The sequence below is a fragment of the Brassica napus genome, chromosome C6, assembly GCF_020379485.1.
Source record: "Brassica napus cultivar Da-Ae chromosome C6, Da-Ae, whole genome shotgun sequence".
Classification (NCBI taxonomy): domain Eukaryota; kingdom Viridiplantae; phylum Streptophyta; class Magnoliopsida; order Brassicales; family Brassicaceae; genus Brassica; species Brassica napus.
In genome coordinates, this window is record NC_063449.1 from 43059227 (window position 1) to 43078560 (window position 19334).

At 27.8% G+C, this 19334-nt stretch overlaps 3 protein-coding genes across 3 annotated transcripts; 1 reads left to right on the forward strand and 2 right to left on the reverse strand.

Moving 5' to 3' along the window:
• Positions 1–2415: 2415 nt before the first annotated feature.
• LOC125589097 (MLP-like protein 31) lies at positions 2416–3767 on the reverse strand. Its single transcript, XM_048761332.1, has 2 exons — positions 3108–3767; positions 2416–2861 (listed from the first exon to the last, which is right to left on the reverse strand). Exons 1-2 carry the CDS (start codon positions 3304–3306, stop codon positions 2587–2589), a joined length of 474 nt encoding a protein of 157 aa, XP_048617289.1. The 5' UTR covers positions 3307–3767; the 3' UTR covers positions 2416–2586.
• A 1126-nt stretch (positions 3768–4893) lies between these two features.
• Positions 4894–6084, reverse strand: LOC125589095 (MLP-like protein 31). The gene is made up of 2 exons (XM_048761331.1): positions 5856–6084; positions 4894–5441 (listed from the first exon to the last, which is right to left on the reverse strand). The coding sequence occupies exons 1-2, from the start codon at positions 6052–6054 to the stop codon at positions 5164–5166; spliced, it is 477 nt and encodes a 158-aa protein (XP_048617288.1). The 5' UTR covers positions 6055–6084; the 3' UTR covers positions 4894–5163.
• An 11167-nt stretch (positions 6085–17251) lies between these two features.
• Positions 17252–18362, forward strand: LOC106404712 (CLAVATA3/ESR (CLE)-related protein 17). Its single transcript, XM_013845397.3, has one exon. It carries the CDS (start codon positions 17722–17724, stop codon positions 18001–18003), a length of 282 nt encoding a protein of 93 aa, XP_013700851.2. The 5' UTR covers positions 17252–17721; the 3' UTR covers positions 18004–18362.
• The last annotated feature ends 972 nt before the right edge of the window (positions 18363–19334 follow it).

Here is a 19334-nt window from a genome sequence, read left to right on the forward strand (position 1 = left end):
CTCCGAAAATAATAAGTATTTATATTTCTGGATAATCTCTAAACGATCATCCTTCTGACAAATCCTATGAGATATATTCCGTAAATGGATTATACGTTGTTATTTCATTATTTTAAAAGATAAATAAGTTTTATAGGTTGAAAAAGATGTTGTTTATCCGGGAGCTGTATCTCTTGACGTGGAACGGAAACGGAAGTTCAGAATTTAAAACATCTCCCCATTCTGATTTAAGGTCCGGAATCTATTTTCATGTGTTTGTTCACTAACCCACAGTAGGCCTGGAACGGATCGGATATCCGGACAATTTTAAGATATCTGGATCCGGATCCTTATCCGGCGGATCCATAATTTTACTATCCTTATCCGGATCTGGGGTTCGCGGATATCCGGATGTTGGATATCCTTCTAAAAATTATAATATCCGGCGGATATCCGGATCCGGATTTGGATCCTTAAAATAAATAAAAAATAATATTAATATATATAAAATATTAACAATAATTTAAAAATAAAAATATATAGAATGTTTTTAATTATTTCTATGTATAATATTACAAAATTTACATAAAATTTATATATACTATTATAAAAATGAAAATATATTAAATAAAATTAGTTTTTATATATAGATATTACTATTTTTGAAATAGTTATTAATAAAATTTACGGATCCGGATATCCGGACTAAAAAACCAAGATATCCAGATCCGAATTCGGCTTTGACGGATCCAACATTTTACTATCCGGATCCGGATTCGGCCTCTCCGGATATCCGGATTTTCGGATCGGATCCGGATCGGATCACGAATCGAATCCGGATCTCGGATAAAAGTTCCACCCCTAACCCACAGGTCACAGTTTGACTTTTGATCAAATATACATACTTATCAAACTTCTTTATTATTATAATAATATCTCCTTTCGGTATATGGTAAAAGATAATGTCTACCATGCCCCGTGTAGACAAAGTTTTGAAAAATTATTTGGTAAAGTCACCATGGATATTGATTTTAATACTATATATAAATTGTGTAAAGTCTAGGGAGAATTGGTATTAATCAAATCGAAAAATTATTTTTGTTGATTTTGATGGGTCATGTTCTAGTTTATCTGTGGCTACTAGAGATTTTATTTATTCCATGGAGCTTAGGTATGATATGAAGGTTGCATTTGAAGCTAGTCTCAGAGGAACAAAAGTGAAGGCTCGCCTCGTGAAACTTGTGAAAGTCAATTGATGCAAGAATCTTGTTTCACTTCTCCAATAGTGTAGATGCGTCTTTCCTCGATCTCACCACTATAGGTGAGGTCGAGAAGCGTCTACCCTTGTCTGAAACAGAGGTACAATCTATTTCTTCTCTGCACCGAAGAGAGAGCAATGACACGTGTCTGAGGACATACACTGATACACATAACACAACTCCCTTAAACCATGAAAGCACATTATCATAAACACACACTTCAACTTATATAAAACATAGCTTCTCTGACCTCATGGCCTAGTAGAGGTAAGAAATTTTCCTTAGCTTTAGTTCGTGAGATATGTTCTGTCCTGAGCATATGAACTCCAAAGAACACAGCGCTTTAAAAATACAACAAATCACCGATCTGAAAAGGATGATGTAAAGATAGTAAACAAACAAACGTAGCTAGTCAAAGATCTAAAGAACACCTACACATGGAGAAGAGCCACTAAATTCCACAATAATCTGAAAAGTTTCCGTGTCAAAGCCTTTCATACTAGTAAAAGTTTTCATCTTCGAATCAAAACTCAAGCTCAGACTCACAGTGAAGATGGATATAAAGGATGCACGACCAGCATCAGAAGTTAGAAGACCAAGTGCTTGCATCAGATAACCTAAGCTAACCCAAAAACCTAACTCAATCCCTGAGTTTCGCGTTTCAGCATCAGTCAACGACCTTACAACAAAAGGTGTAAACGGAATCGCAGCCACCAGGAATCTCACAACACTCATCAAAAGCTGCAGGATCCATGATCCCTTCAACTTCTTTAACGACCGCGATATTACTACCAGCTAATAAAACTTGTCTCTATTCTAGTAAACACACTTTCCATAGACGATAGTAATGGCATTGAGCAAAATGAAGCTCCTAAGTTTCGTTGAAGAAAACAAGATCTTCCTCCACAGAGGTTCTGAGGGGTAATCTCGTTTGATGGACGGTAGGGATTTCAAGCTTGAAATTCTTAATAGGACTTATGATGACATCAATGCAATAGATAACTTCAACTTTTCTCCTTAATTATAATGATAACTCTGCCCCTTTTTAACCTCTTCTTGTTTAGAATATGTCCCTTTATTATTAGTATTATCAAACGTTCATCAAATACTAGCAAACATAAACTTGAAGTAGTCTTGCAGGAAGCTTTACTTCTTTTACACATCGATTTAAATTAAAAACTTCAAACATAACTCGGCCGTAATATTATTCATACACAGATGAGTCGACACACACCAAGTCACCAACATATACCTCTTACCCAAACTCGGACACAGCTCATTATTTATTGAAAGCTTTGAAGACACAAAGATGCACAAACTTAACAAACACACGAAGAGTAATCCTCTATTATTCTGTCAAGAGATATTCATCGATATCTTTTGACACTTCAACACTTAACTGGAGGTGACTTTCAGGGTGACCAACTTCTTCGCTGACTTTCTCGTACTCAAGGTCCCAGTGCACAATACCACCAGGCCCTCCATGCTTAGGGGTCACCTGGCTCCTGCTCACAAAACTCTTGTACATTTTCAACAGATCACTTTTAATAACCCTGAACGTGATCAGGTTCTTCTCCCGCTCCACCTCCTCGACCCTATCCTTACACTCTGTTGCCACTCCATCTGCATCAATTGTTTAACTTTTTATTTATATAGGTTGTTAGGGCATTTACGAATCAACGTAATGTTATTTTTATAAGCATAAGACTCTCATCGACTTGTCAATCAAAATTTAATCTCTGTTTCGGTTCTAAGCATTTTTGTTACTATTAGATTCACATTGAAATTGTACATTTACAAAAAATAGTTTAGACTTCGGTTTAGAATCCAATAGTTTTAATAAAATAATATACATATACAATGACTTGCCAATAACGTAGCTCCAGATGACCACTGAACCGACTTTTCCCCAGTCGCCTTCCTGTAGCTCACAGTTCTGGATCTTGTCTGGAGTTGCTTTGGGCAGATCGTGTACTCTTCCTGCCCACATGTGATGGAACTTTTCAGCAGAAGATTTTATCTCGACATCTGCCTCAAGCTTTCCCACCAAATTAGCCGCTTCTGCCATGATTTTTGCTTGCTTAAATAAAAAGTTAGGACTTTTGGAAAGGAGTGAGTTATATTCATGTTTTATTTAGCCTCTATATGTAGAGGAAGAGTGAGCAACTGTCAAAGAATAAATTTTTTTTTTTATAGCACACTACTAAAACATGTTTTTATTTTTAAAATAACATATAAGAAGAAAAATAGCAGTAAGGTTAGTAGTTAGGATTTAGGGTCTATAACTTAAAGTTTAAAGAATATAATTTAGAATAATATTATCTATTTTATTTTTAAATAATTATTTTGTAAATACTTTATAAGGTAAATCTTCAAAATATAATATTTTTATTTTGGGTAACTCTTTCAAATAGATATTTTTAAGTTTTTATCACAAAAATAGTTTTAATGAGAAAAATGACTAAAATAAATTTCATTATTGAGGCAAGAGACATTTATACCTTAGATATATAAATACAAATAAATAATAAAATAAATAATAATAAATAAATAAATATTATAGTTTTAAATTATATGTTTTCAAATTCAAACTTATTTATAAACAAATAAAAAATTTATTTTTTCAAATTATTTTGTTTAATTCGAAAATACTTTTTGAAACTGTTTTTAAATTTTTAATTTTAATTTCAAAATTAATTTTATAAAAAATTTCTTTATTTTTTCAATTTTTGGAATTTTAAAGATCTTTTTAAGTTTTTAGAAAATTTTGGAAGAGTTTTTATTTTTTAAAAAGAAAAATAAAATTTTAATTTTAATTTTTATGCTCTAAATTAATTTTATAAAAATCTTCTTTATTTTTTTATTTTTTGTGGAATTTTAAAGATCTTATTAAGTTTTTAGAGAATTTTTTATATTTAATATGTACCAAATAAAAGTAAACATGTTAGTAAATACATTGAAAGTGCCAGTAGTCCAGTGGTAAAATACCTTGCCATTTGACCAACCAACCTGGGTTCGAATCCAGGGGTCTACAACGCCAACAATAAACGATGTCAAATATTTCTGTTAAATTTATTGACGGCGTGCTAAATTGGCAAGTCAGCGAAAACATAGTTAATTAATTCTAAAGTCAATGAAAGTTTAGTGTTTTTTTGGTCAGCCCAAAAGTTTATGTTTCTTTTGGCAATTCGTGCAAAGTTGAGGTTTTTTTTGGCCGAATTTTTTTGGCAATTCGTGCAAAGTTAAGTAATAATTTTCTTACTAAAACGAGCAAAAATATGTGTAATTTTAAATAAAATAAAATAAATATTTTTATTTTAAATAGGACTTTCAAAATTCGGACCGCCTCTAATGGCATCTCCAACGATATTCTATTTGTTACTCTAAAATGAAAGGAAATAGAGTACGGAGTAAGAAATGCTTTAATCCAACTTCATATCTCATTGTATAATAGAGTTTACTCCATAAATAGAATAATTTATTTTTTATTTGTTCAGTACTCTATCATAGAATGAGATATGGAGTTTGGCTGGAGAGATTTTACTCCATTTTTTAATTCTATTTTTTAAAAAAAATGAAATTTTAAAGTAGCAAACATAAACATAATTTTAAAAAAATATTGATATTCATCATATTTTTAGGTTATTATACCAAATGTCCCTTTATTATTAACAAACGTACATCAAATACTAGCAAACATAAACTTAAAGTAGTCTTGTAGGCAGCTTTAATTGCTCTTATTACACGTCGATTCCAACTAAGAAACTTCAAACATAACTCTGGCGTAGTATTATACATACACGCGTGAGTTGACACTTGACACACACCACACCATACACCTCGTACCCAAAGTCGGACATTGCACATTATTCATTGCAACTATAAAGACTTAAAGACTCACACAACACACACAAAGAGTAACCGTCTACTCTTCTGCCAAGAGATATTCATCGATATCTTTTGAAATTTCAACAGCAAGCTGGAGGATAGTTTCAGGGTGACCAGCGTCTACGATTATTTTCTCGTACTCCATGTGCCATTTCACAACACTACCAGGCTCTCCATGTTTAGGGATCACTTGGATTGTGGACACAAAACTCTTGAAATCTTTCATCATATCACCTTCTATAACCCTGAACTTGATCAGGTTCTTCTCTGGATCCACTGCCTCGACCCTCTTCTTGGTCATTGCTGCCTCTCCATCTGCACCAATTGTTAAACTTTTGCTTATATAGGTTGGGGTGGGGGGCATTGACGAATCAACGTAAATGTTTTTTTCAAAAACTTAATTCGACTTTTCAATTAAGATTTGATATCTTTTTTCTGTTCTAAGCAGCTTTTGTTACTTAAATTGAAATTGTATATTTAAAAAACAGTTCAGATTTCGGTTTAAAATTCAATGGTTAAAAACAATAAATAATGTACATATAACTTACCATGAACGAACCGGGCCTCGTGGTCTGGTGGTATAGGAACCTCGGCTGAAGTGCCCGCCATCACGAGTTCGAGCCCCGGCCACAGCGGATTTAACATCCCTTCCGTTGGAGCGCTGGACCCCCTACGGGGATAGTTGGGAATGTGGCTGCCCAGATACCAGAGTTACCAAAAAAAACTTACCATGAACGTAGTTCCAGAGGACCACTGAAGCGAGTTTGCCCCAGTCGCCTTCTAGTAACTCACAACTCTTGATCTTGCCTGGAGTTGCTTCAAGCCATTCGCCTTGTCTTCCTGCGAACATGTCATGGAACTTTCCAGCAGAAGCTTTGATCTCCACATCTGCCTCAAGCTTTCCCACCAAACTAGTCGCTTCCGCCATGATTTTTGCTTACTTAAGGAAAATGTTAGGATTTTATTTTTATTTTTTTTTTTTTGGAATCCAGGGTTCCCCGGTTCGCGGGTCAATTCCTGGGCCCGGTCAGGCAGCAGGCCAGCTTCACCCGGGAGGTTTTTCCCTGAGCCCGAAGGCCCAGTACCCGCTTTGGTGTCCAGATGAGGCAGGGTAGTTTCCGCATGGGGGGATCGAACCCGGATGGTGGTTGCCACCACAGGCCCGTCCTTCCACTTGGACTACCTCGTCCGGACAAAATGTCAGGATTTTTGGAGAGAAGTGAGTTATCTTTTGATTTCTTTAGCCTCTATATGTAGAGGAATGAGTGAGCAAGTGTCGAATAATTGAACGATATTTTATTAAGTTTGAGTTTTGATTGGAGCAGCTCCAAAGGTTGGAGAGAATTTCTAAAAATTAAAAAAAAGGAAAAAACAAAATTAAAGAAATTAAAGAAAAAGAATGAATCTGTTCCAAAATTGGACTCTTTAAGAACCGGTTAAAAACTTTTTCCTCCACATGTCATCCTCTAAATACATCAGGTTCCACTTGTCTGTATCTTACTAATTCAATTGTTTTATTTAAATTGAAATTAAATTATTTAGTTTAATTATTATTATTTTGTTTTTAAGAACCTCTTTTTTAAAAACTAATAGATAATGATGCTCTTAGGCTTCTAACTCAAAAATGTTAGCAATCATACATTAATTTTCTTTTTTTTAGGTTTGATTTAAGATGTGTTGTAGTTGAGTTACAACTTTGACTTAAATCCTTTATAAAATTGTTAACTCAAGTCAAAAACTTATATCAACCAAAATCTCATGTTTTAGAAGTTGAGTTAAAATTTTGATTGATTTTTTGTGTAAAAAATGAAAAACGTGAGCAAATATTGTGTGCCATAAATAGTCTACCTAAATTTATGATGGTCAAAGATTTTATATTATTTTTATTCCTAATTTTTTGAATTATTCAAACGTTTAACCAATTATTATAAAAAATCTTAAGTTAAATTCTATTTTATAACTGAAAAAAAATATTAGTCAAAAAATTCTATATAATTTTTTGCTATTATTGGGGTTTTTAATTTAAAGTTCAAGCTATTATTATTAATATTTCATTTCATTTAAATTATTATTGATATTAGAATAAATAGTATTAGTAGCTATTATAATACCTAGAAAATAATAAATAGTATTAGTAGTTATTATATACTCCAAATTATTTTTCAAACTTTTTATTTTTATTTATTTAAAATAGCTTAATCTTTTATTTTTTTTTAATAAAAAAATTACATTTATATGTTTATATATTCAATTCTTTTATTTAGAATTCATTCTATAACTTACACATCAAAAAGGTTACCAATCATCAATTTTAATAAATGATAATTCTTATTTTTACTGCAAACTTAGCACATAAACATACAGCTTTTACCACATACTTTTTACTGCAAGTTACATCGATTTACAAACCATATTGTAATTTAATTCTAACTAGATCTCGGGCCGCGCAACCGCGCGGATTTTTGTTTTCAATACTAAATTAGTATATATTATAATATATATTATAATATATGTGTCTATCAATTTTTAAAGCATAATAAGTTTACGGTATATTTTTTTCATTGAATAAATTGTTTCAAACTTTCACATGTATTTGTATCTTCTTCTATATATATATATTTGGATTATTATTTCATTATTAAATTTGTAACTATATATATAAAGATTAGTAAAATATTTTTTTATTGTCATATTCAAAGATATTGTAACATTTCACAAATTTAGAAAGTTTTTTTAAAAAAATAAACTTTTCGCTTTATAGATTTATATTATCGAGCAAATAATTAAATATTTAATTTTTGTTTAATTTTTAAAATAAACTATATAGTTTAAAATTTGTTTTCTTTGGTTGAAGTTAGTAAAGATTAATCATTGTTAGATAATATGATTTTTCTTATTTTAAAACTTTTTTTATAATTTTAAAAGTTAACATCGACAAATATTTAAATATTTAACATATAGAGATATAGTATTACAACATTAAATTATATCTATTTAATTTATACTATCTATAAATCTTTGAATCATCTATTGTTTAAATCCAATTATTGATAGCCCAATAAAAATTTCTGGTAGACCCAAAATTTAAATGATAAGATTAGAAATTAAAAGTAACATGACTTTCTAGGAATATGTCTATTAGGTCCATTTTTAAAAAAAATCACACATGAATTGAGTCATAACTTTTATTTTAATAGTATAGATAGTACATGTCACCTTTCAGACCAATAATGAATGAAGTTTCACATCAATAGCTGGAGAAATAATTAACTAATACATAAAAGAACAATGGCTCCGACCGGTAACATGTGGTATTAAGATTGAGTTGCAGTATGATTTATAATTTGATGTAATCTGCAGTAAAAATTATGTGGAAAAACTGTAAGTTTATGTGGTAAAGTTGCAGTAAAAATCAAAAATTTCATTTTTAAAAATTTGTAATTAGTAACATTTTCGATGTATAAATTGCAGCATGGATTTTTAATAACAAAATTGAATATATAAACATATAAATAGTGAAAATATTATTTAAAAAATATGAACCATCAAACTATTTTAAAGTAAATAAATTAAAAGGTTTATTTTAAATTAGTATAAAAATTGAAAAATAATTTTCAATATATATTATTTTCTAATATTATGACACTAATAATACTATATATATATATATATATATATATATATATATTCTAATATCAATAGTAAAACAAATTAATGAAATAATAATAATAGCATGAACTTTAAACTAGAAAAATAATAATAGCAAAAAAAACTATAAATGTATCATTTCAAATCATGGTTGCAAACTCAAACAAAAATAAACTTAGATATTACTATTGTGGAATTAGAACCATAAATAGTAATATTTAAAATTTACAAAGCATAAAGAAATCTGCAAACATCTAACTAACGTGACATACATATGTCAGTTTTGAAAACTAACTATTTTCTTTTTATTTTTAAACAGAAAATCAATTAATTTTGTAACTCAATTACTAGAACATGGAATTTTGGTTGATGTTGGTGTAAGTTTTTATTTAGTAATTTTACAAAGGGTCTAAGTCAAAATTATAACTCAACTACAATATATGTTAAATCAAATTTAAAAACAAAACAAACTGAATTTTATGCATGATTGGTAACAATATTTTTACTCTTAACTTAAAGTAAATCAACTATAACACATGTCACCAAATATCACTAATTTGTTTTATTAGAAACTTAGAAAACTTATCAGAATATCAGAATCACTTGATATTAAGCCATTCAGTGAATTAGGGGTGGAAGTTCGGATACCCGTTCGGATTCGGATCGGGTATTTTAGATTTTCGGGTATTTCGGTATAGGGATAGAGAACCCGTCCGGATATTTCTATACTTCGGGTCGGATTCGGGTATTTTTAGTTCGGATTTGGTTATTTTGAATCGGGTTCGGTTATTTTGAATCGGGTTCGGATATTTAGATTTTAAAAGAAAAAAAAATATTTTTTTCATTTTTTAAGTTTCTTGTATTTAAAAATATAGATTTCACTTAACTGATTTTTTATTTTTTATAGATTGGATGATTAATAGGTTTGAAAATAATATTTCAAAAACAAATATATGTTATTGGGTAAATATTTTTTTAAAAAATAAGAGATGTAAATTAGAAATATAAGGGTAAGTATATATATGTTCGGTTATTTTCGGATATCCATTCGGGTTCGAATATTATCCATTCGGGTTCGGATATCTAATCTCTCCTAAGTTAATGCCTGTCCGAGTATTTTGCTACTTCGGTTCGGATTTCTGTTCAGATTTTTCGGATGGGGTGCGGCTTCGGATATCGAATAAAATGCTCACCCCTGCTCTGAATGTTGTTTTCACAATTGTCCATGCACAAGCATAAGAGGAAGTGTAAATGAATGAATTAAAGCTCACATTGGTAGTTGAAAAATAAGTAACTAATAGGATGTTCGTTTCATAAACAGCCACGACTAGCGGGTGCGACCGAAAACTACATCTCTCACCATGGCAAATACACCGCTAGCGGGACAAAACCAATTTGTTTTTTCAGTTGCTGCGACGAAAATTAAAAATAAATCTGACGCTGATAAAAGCAGCGGCATCAGCCACCGCTATTTCAGTTTCCGGAAACTTGCTGGCGACTGATTTCATTTACAAAATCCATTCAATTTGTTTTTGTCATAGTGCTTTATGTTGATGCTACCGCTAGTCGCAGCGACCATTAAAAAAACATGGCTAATATATAAAGGAACAAGACCAATCTATTTACCACCAATAAAAATATTTTCTCACATGTCACCAACCCTTGTATATTAAGGTTCCAACAAATTTTCAAACCTTCAAATTTTGAGATTTTGAATAGTAAAACTCAAATCTGAGTTTTCACTTTCAAAACCTCGAAACATTAGTTAATTTTCATTTAAGTCCCTAAAAATATGCAACTTACCTATAATTTTACTAATATTAATTTTTACATCATTTTAATATTGATAATTATATTTCCCTTAAATATTCAAATATATTAATATTAGTACATAAAACATATAAATATGTTAATATTAAAATCAAAATTATTAATAGAAAATAATATTATGCAAAAATATAAATATTATGCATATGTATAACCATTTCGTAACTCCTTTTCTAGCTGATATATATATATATATATATATATTAAATAATGTTTTTTATTCAGTGAAACCAAAATATATTTTTTCATTTTTAATGTGTAATTATTTTTTAGCTATAAAAGTTTAATTTTTATAATCAATTATTATTAATGATGAAGACTAACAATTAATATATAAAAAACATTTAAAATATATTTAAATTGTTTTGTTAGAATAACCTATATTCAAATCTTCATTTTGAAAGTCATCCGCCATCAAAATGAAATTATTGTTTATAAATGACCTTTGGTGAGTTGGAAAACCAAGAACATAACAAATTCAATATCATGATCATTTTTGTGGCCCCATGATCACCATGGTGATCATGGACTGTCATAATAGCTCACATGCAACGTTTTTCTCATGTTTATCCCGGCAAATATCTTTTTTTTTTTTTGTAAAAATCTTATATATTAAGAAAAAAATCACAACATTAATTAATATGTGATTTTTTTTTTAAATGGATCTAATGGACCTATTCTTATAAAGTCATGTTACATTTAATCTATAATCTTATCATTTAAATTTTGAGCCTAATATAATTTTTTATTGGACTATCAATAATTGGATGTAAACAATAGATGATCCATTGGATTTATAAATAATATAAATTAAATAGATATAATTTAATGTTTTAATACTATACCTCCATATGTTAAATATTTAAATATTTGTCGATGTTAACTTTTAAAATTATAAAGATTTTTTTTTAAATAAGAAAAATCAGATTATCTAACAATGATTAATCTTTACTTCCTTAAACCAATGAAAACTAATTTTAAACTATATAGTTTATTTTAAAAATTCAACAAAAACTAAATGTTTAATTATTTACTCGATAATATAAATCTATGAAGTGAAAAGTTTAATTTTTTAAAAGCTTTCTAAATTTGTGAACTGTTACAATATCTTTGAATATGACAATAACACAATATTTTACTAATCTTTATATATATAGTTACAATTTTAATAATAAAATAATAATCTGAATATATATATATATATATATAAAAAAGATACAAATAAATGTGAAAGTTTGAAACAATCTATTCAATGAAAAAAATATACCGTAAATTTATTATGTTTTAAAAATTGATAGATACATATATATTATAATATATATTAATTTAAAATTAAAAATAAAATATTTATATAAAAATAAATGAAAACAAAAATCCGCACGGTTGCGCGGATCGAAATCTAGTAAATGTTAAATTTGAATTTATTAGAGACACATACCTAACTTTTGGATGGGAGATGCATCCCATACAACGTTTTTCTAATGTTTATCCTGGAAAAATATCTTCCGTAAAAAAACTACAACTTCAGGATGTCTTCTTTGGTTAAAATATTTTTTAACTCGGAATTTTCTAGACCTATTAAAATGTTTAAACTAATTTTAAATCAAATGTGATGGATCCTCTTTGTGGATATTTAAAGGGATTTTAAGCAATAGTTTCGTATCGGCATAGCTGCATCATGGAATGTAGTAGGATGTTTTCGAATCTATATTGCTTATTAATCCAAAGTTACTAGACTCGGTCAGTAAACTTTAAAGAAATGCTTATGCCAAAAAAAACCTCAAACTTTGCACGAATTACCAAAAGAAGCATAAACTTTTGGGCTGACCAAAAAAACACTAAACTTTCATTGATTTTAGAATTAATTAACTATGTTTTCGTTGACTTGCCAATTTAGCACGCCGTCAACAAATTTAACAGAAATATTTGACATCGTTTATTGTTGGCGTTAAGTGAAACGACGTCGTTTTCAAATGATGTAAAACGACGTCGTTTTACATGATTTGAAATTAAAAATATTTAAACCCCTGGATTCAAACCCAGGTTGGTTGGTCAAAAGGCAAGGTATTTTACCACTGGACTATTGACACTTTCAATGTATTTAATAACATGTTTACTTTTATTTGGTACATATTAAATATAAAAAATTCTCTAAAAACTTAATAAAATCTTTAAAATTCCAAAAAAAATTAAAAAAATAAAGAAGATTTTTATAAAATTAATTTAGAGCATAAAAATTAAAAATAAAATTTTATTTTTCTTTTTAAAAAATAAAAACTCTTCCAAAATTTTCTAAAAACTTAAAAAGATCTTTAAAATTCCAAAAAATTGAAACAATAAAGAAATTTTTTATAAAATTAATTTTGAAATTAAAATAGAAAATAAAATTTTATTTTTCTTTTCAAAAAAATACGAACTTTTCACGAATTGAAAAGAAAAAATAAAATTTTATTTTCTATTTTAATTTCAAAATTAATTTTAACAAGCTCATAATCATAAGTTCGATACCCCAAATTTTTTATAAAATTAATTTTGAAATTAAAATAGAAATTGTTTATAAAATTAATTTTGAAATTAAAATAGAAAATAAAATTTTATTTTTTCTTTTCAAAAAAACACTAACTTTTCACGAATTGAAAAGAAAAAATAAAATTTTATTTTCTATTTTAATTTCAAAATTAATTTTATAAAAAATTTCTTTATTTTTTCAATTTTTTGGAATTTTAAAGATCTTTTTAAGTTTTTAGAAAATTTTGGAAGAGTTTTTATTTTTTGAAAAGAAAAATAAAATTTTATTTTTAATTTTAATTTCTAAATTAATTTTATAAAAATCTTCTTTATTTTTTTAATTTTTTTTGGAATTTTAAAGATCTTATTAAGTTTTTAGAGAATTTTTTATATTTAATATGTATCAAATAAAAGTAAACATGTTAGTAAGAACATTGAAAGTGCCAGTAGCCCAGTGGTAAAATATCTTGCCCTTTGACCAACCAACCTAGATTCGAATCCAGGGGTCTACATATTTTTAATTTCAAATCATGTAAAACGACGTTGTCAAATATTTCTGTTAAATTTGTTGACGGCGTGCTAAATTGGCAAGTCAGCGAAAACATTTTTAATTAATTCTAAAGTCAATGAAAATTTGATGTTTTTTTGGTCAGCCCAAAAGTTTATGTTTCTTTTGGCAATTCGTGCAAAGTTGAGGTTTTTTTTAGCCGAATTCTCAATTTCATAAAAATGAACTTTGACGTACTAATAATTGTAATTAGGGTTTCTTGGAGGCATGGGTTGTATTTATAATGTTCTTTGGAGGCATAGAATTTATGTGTTAAAAGCAAATTAAACAGCTCCCTGTGTTTATAATAAATTTATATTTTAGCACCCTACCCTTTTACTGGTTTTGCCGTCAAATCTCCTATATATTAATTGATGAACATTCGAAAAGATGTAACTTTAATTTTGTAATAATTTAAAAAAACTAATTGCTTATGTGTCAATCAATTAGGTAGTTTAATTAATCATACGTGTCAGTTTCACATTGAAATTGAAAAACATGTTGGTCCAATTCGATTTTTATATCTCACTAGAAACATTTAATACCAACTATATGATATCATATGATATTAACTAAAGCAAGATGGCTATTTATTATATATATATTATATCCTTAAATAAAACCTACGGAATTACCTAATGTGATTATGATATATATAGTAATTAATGATTTTAAATAATGAAGATTTGCTAATAATCTGTATGCTTTCTATCTTGTTTAATTTTTTACTATTAAAATAAATTGCACAATTACATTAATCATATATTAAAAATTTAGATTTTTTTGTATATGTTGTATTTTGAATTTTTCAAAACGAGTATAAATTACTGAAACTGTTAAAAGTCTCACATAAACTTTTGTGATTAATGTTTAAATTTTACAATGATAATAAAATCATAGAAATAAATAATTTTATTTTAATAGGTGTTTATGTTAATATATACACACTTCATATCGTTTAAATTTAATTATATATCATATACGATAGATAAGATTGATTGTTTTGATTTATTTATTCTAAAATAGTTGCGAATAAACAAGAACGGTCATTTGATTTATATGTTCAAGCCAATTTATTACATTATAGTAACTGATTTCTTAGTTATTTAATATATAATTATTATTTTATTATTTTATATTATGCCGAAAAATATAAAATAAGTATTTATTTTGCACAAGGCACAGATCTTAACCTAAATATGTATCTCTTTAATAATTTTGAATCTTAAACATTTTCTAAATCTCAGGCCAAAATAAAAGAAAGAAATGAGAATAAACTCAAAAATCAATATTTATATCGAGCAATAACCAAAATGACACAAAAAGGAGAAAAATATCGAAGATAGATAGGATTGGCACGTGAACGTAACCTTCTCATAACCATAATTAACTTTTAAATTTCTAAATCATGATATAAAACCGAGCTGGCATAGTTTCATTGTAACCAAATAGTATGCATGAGATTCTTCGACCTAAACGTTAGGTTTTTATTCGATAAATAATTTTTTGACCTAAAATATTTTTAAAAATGAAATCAGTTCATTACTAAACAAATTATGTAATTAACAAAAAAGTTTTTAAAAAACTGTTTAAGGGCCAAATATATTAATTCGATCAATAATATAAATTTTTTTTCATACGATATTTTTAAAATAATTTTAATATAAATTTATCCTACGCAAGGCGCAGGTCTTGTAGTAGTTATAGTATTATTATTTGGACGCTCATGTCAATATTTTAATTTATTTTTAGTACCATTTCTTTATTATTTTGTGCCACCAGGATTTTGTTTTGTAAATAGTATACATAGAATTGTAATAGAGTTTATATTTAAACAAGTGAAACAAAACAATACCAAAATTTAGTAAAGCCCATTCGTCGAGAAAATAACAAAATAAAGCCCGTTATTTTCTGTTACACCCTCACTGAAATTGATCTTTTTTTGGCAATACTGAAATTGCGAAGTAACCGAAAACATCCAGCCCAAGATTTGAACTTTTAAATCTACTAGGGAAACATTTTTAAATCGTAGGGAACAGTTTTAAATTTATTGCTGAGAAATATTTTAGAATAGCCATAAAAAGGTTTTAATCACACAGATAGTTCTGAAAGATTAAAATGACCAAAACAGTTCATTAAAAAGTTAAATGAATTATATATACCTCCATTGTATATATAAAATAAATAAATATTTTTTATAAAATTATATTTTTATTTATGATTTTTTTGTAAAATGGTTTTCTTCAATTTTTATGATTTTTTTTATAAATGATTTTTGTTAACAAAATTTAGGAAGACTTATTCCTGAATTCAAGTTTAAAAAGACTTTCCTGAATGTGTATGATAGTTTCATGAATTTAAGCTTAGATCAACCTTTCTGAATATAATATTTTCTATAATTTAGTAGGAAATTGATAAATATGTTTAATATCTTCATAAAATTTAGAAAAACTTTCATAAGTGTGTATTTAAATATATATTCATAAATGTGTATTTAGGAAGTCCTTCATGAATATATAATTATGAATAATTTACATAATTTGAATTATATGTTTATTTAATAAGATATTATTAAAAATATATAACATTTTCCTAAAGTTTTCGAAAAATCTTCCTAAGTTTGATATCTAAATTTTATAAAGATACAATATATACTTAAAAGCATACTCAATAATTTTTGAAAGATGTATATAATGAGTAATATTTCTTAAATATGCATATAAACCAAATTCATGAGGATGATATACACAATTTAGGAAAAACTTACTAAATATACATACAATTTACATTTAAGAAATTTATTTACACATTTATGAATTCAATTCTGAATTCGAAAAAAACAAATTCATAAAAATATCATACACGTTCATGAAAGTTTTCTTAAACATTTGTAAAGAAAATCGTTTTGAATTTTTTTATCTGAAATGTTTTTAAACAAATTAAAAAAAAGTTAAAGAAAAAATCTAAAAGCTTTTTTCGAATTTTAATATTAACTGATTTATATTTATATTAAATAATTAATTAAAATTATAGATAAAGATAAAATTATCATTTAAATTTTTAATAAAACATGTTTTGGTCACTTTGATTTTTGTGCGCTATTTAGGAAATAAAAACTAAAATGTCTATTTAGAAAAATATTATTTTAAATCAAATATGTATAATACCTATATTAGTATTATTGTATTAAGTTTAAAGAAGATACATGTCTCTAGTTTTATTATGTTTTTGCGAGGTTCTGTTTCTTCTATTTTCTTGTAAACAAAATTTTATCGTGTATAATTATCTTAACTAAATCACATGATGGTAGTCTAGGCAGTGGCGGAGGCAGCATGCAATTAGGGTGGTCAAATGACCCATATAAAAAGTTTACTTGTATTTTGCTTTCTAAAATTTGATGAAATGCTAAAGGAACTAACATATTGACCTTTAGATTAATAAACTTTAAAGAAATGCTTCAGCGAAAACATTGTTAATTAATTTTAAAATCAATGAAAGTTTGGTGTTTTTTTTGTCAGCCTAAAGGTTTATATTTCTTTTGGCAATTCGTACAAAGTTAAGGTTTTTTTTGGTCGAATTCTGTTATGAAATTAGCTATGTTTTGAAAGAAAAAGAAAATATAAAAAAAATGAAGAAGAAACGGTAAAAAGAAGAGGGTGCTTTCGAAGACTCTTCCCTCGAATAAACGCATAGAAGTGACAGCCGTTATTAATACCGCCTGTCGTACTTTCTTCCACAGACCTAACCACACACACAACACTCTCTCTCTTTGCTTACGACTTCCGAGACAAATAGAGAATTCTTGTAAAAGCTTTTACCTTTTAGAGGAAAGAACAGTGCAGATCTTAGAAGGATCCGAAGACCCACCACGAAAATAAACCAACTATAACCAAGTCAAAGTCTTATATTTACCCACAGGACAAAAAGTTGAATTCCAAAAACCATTTTTATTCTATCTTCTCTCATCTGTCTTTGCTTTGGAAGAAGTCTCCAGCTTCATTTGACTTCAACTGTTCCAGGTTATTTGTTTGTTTTCATGTTCTTCTGTTTTGTGGCTTCTCTGAGATGACTCACGTGTTGGTACGAAGAGAGAGACACGGAAGCAAAAATAGAAGATGGGACATGACCATCAAATATTTCTTCTTCTTCTTAGTTGTCATGTTTCAGATATGCTTGTCCTCATCATCAGCTTCTGTTGATTCTCGTCGTCACTTCGTCTCGTCGCCGCCGAGAAAGACTCTGGTGTATGCAGCGGCGCCGTTTCGTTGGGATTTGAATATAGAAGATAACATTTATGGAGACGACAAGAGAGTAGTTCACACCGGTCCCAATCCTCTCCACAACTAACTTTTACGTGTTGCTATTATTATCCATTACCCTCCATACCCACCCTACGAAGGCTACAAGCAAGACGCAAACGTGAAACGCTAATCGCGATGCAGAGGTACCCTTAGTGTAAAATCAAGAATGTCATAGATTTTGTAAGGTAGAATCCTCTTTTTGTATCTCATGGAGCATATAAACATTTTAGCTTTTTGTGTAGGGCTTAGTTCGGGTATGTGGAACTATATAATATTAGTATTAAGAGTTTAAACTTTAAAGGTTACTCACCGCTTATTCCTTAGATTTCATTTTCGGTTGAAATGTTAGTAAAATATTGTGTTTTTCGTTTGTTTTCTTCATATAAAGGAGATTAAATTATCATATGATCTACATATATAAAGAAAACAATTGAACTGGTTAAGTACTAACCAGCGGGTATAATGTTGCTGTGTTTAATATAATCATCATAACACAATAAGTGCGTTATTCGTTATTTGGCGTTTTTAGCTCTTTAAGAGCATCTAAAAAAAACTCTATTTTGAAGTTTCCAAAACTCTATATTTGAAGTTTTAATGTGTTTTTTTCCAAAAGTAAAACTTCAAACTTAACTTCAAAATTATTTATATTTTACACTATGATCCTTATATTTGTCATAGTTGATGTAAATTCATAAAAAATCTATAAATAACTAATACATATATATTAATATTACAGGAATATTAATTAAAAAAATCTTACACTAAAATATAAAATTATAAATAAAGTACTTACTTAAATATTAAACTGCAAGCAAATACTACATTATTCCATAAAATTATTTTCGTAGTGCTCCCATATATGATCAACTAGTGCATTTCGAAATAAGAAATGATTCTCATTATTTTTTATTTGTAGATTACGAGTCAAAAATTATTGAAATCGGATATCCTCATAATATGGCCGCTGATAGTTTGATATCATCAAACGAAAAAATCCTTGATCTTTTAAACGAAAGTACAACAAGCAGAGAAAATGGTCACGAGATGATTGAATTACGATTGCAAAATGAAGCAAAAAAGTTAGCTTTTAAAGAAGTAAAAGAGGAAAATAAAATATTGCTAAAAAACTTAGCTTCTATCAATGATGTTAATATTCGTGAATACATTCGATCTGAACAAGAAAGAATCGTACGAAAAAGGTGTCAAGAGCAATAACAACAATCATCTTCGGTTACACAAAATTTGTTTGGACAATATTTTGGAGATTTGAGAGGTTCTGGAGAAAATTTACCAGACTATTAGTGTTGTTATAATATTTAAATTTGAGTAATAATTATGTCTTCGTGTGTCTTTTTAATAAGTTATTATGGTTTTTTG

Coding starts and splice junctions, on each gene's coding strand:
- LOC125589095 (XM_048761331.1), bottom strand. CDS start 6,054: ATGGCGGAAGCGACTAGTTTGGTGGGAAAGCTTGAGGCAGATGTGGAG. Junction 5,442..5,855: donor CCTCTGGAACTACGTTCATG/GTAAGTTTTTTT, acceptor CAATTGGTGCAG/ATGGAGAGGCAGCAATGACC.
- LOC125589097 (XM_048761332.1), bottom strand. CDS start 3,306: ATGGCAGAAGCGGCTAATTTGGTGGGAAAGCTTGAGGCAGATGTCGAG. Junction 2,862..3,107: donor CATCTGGAGCTACGTTATTG/GCAAGTCATTGT, acceptor CAATTGATGCAG/ATGGAGTGGCAACAGAGTGT.
- LOC106404712 (XM_013845397.3), top strand. CDS start 17,722: ATGACTCACGTGTTGGTACGAAGAGAGAGACACGGAAGCAAAAATAGA.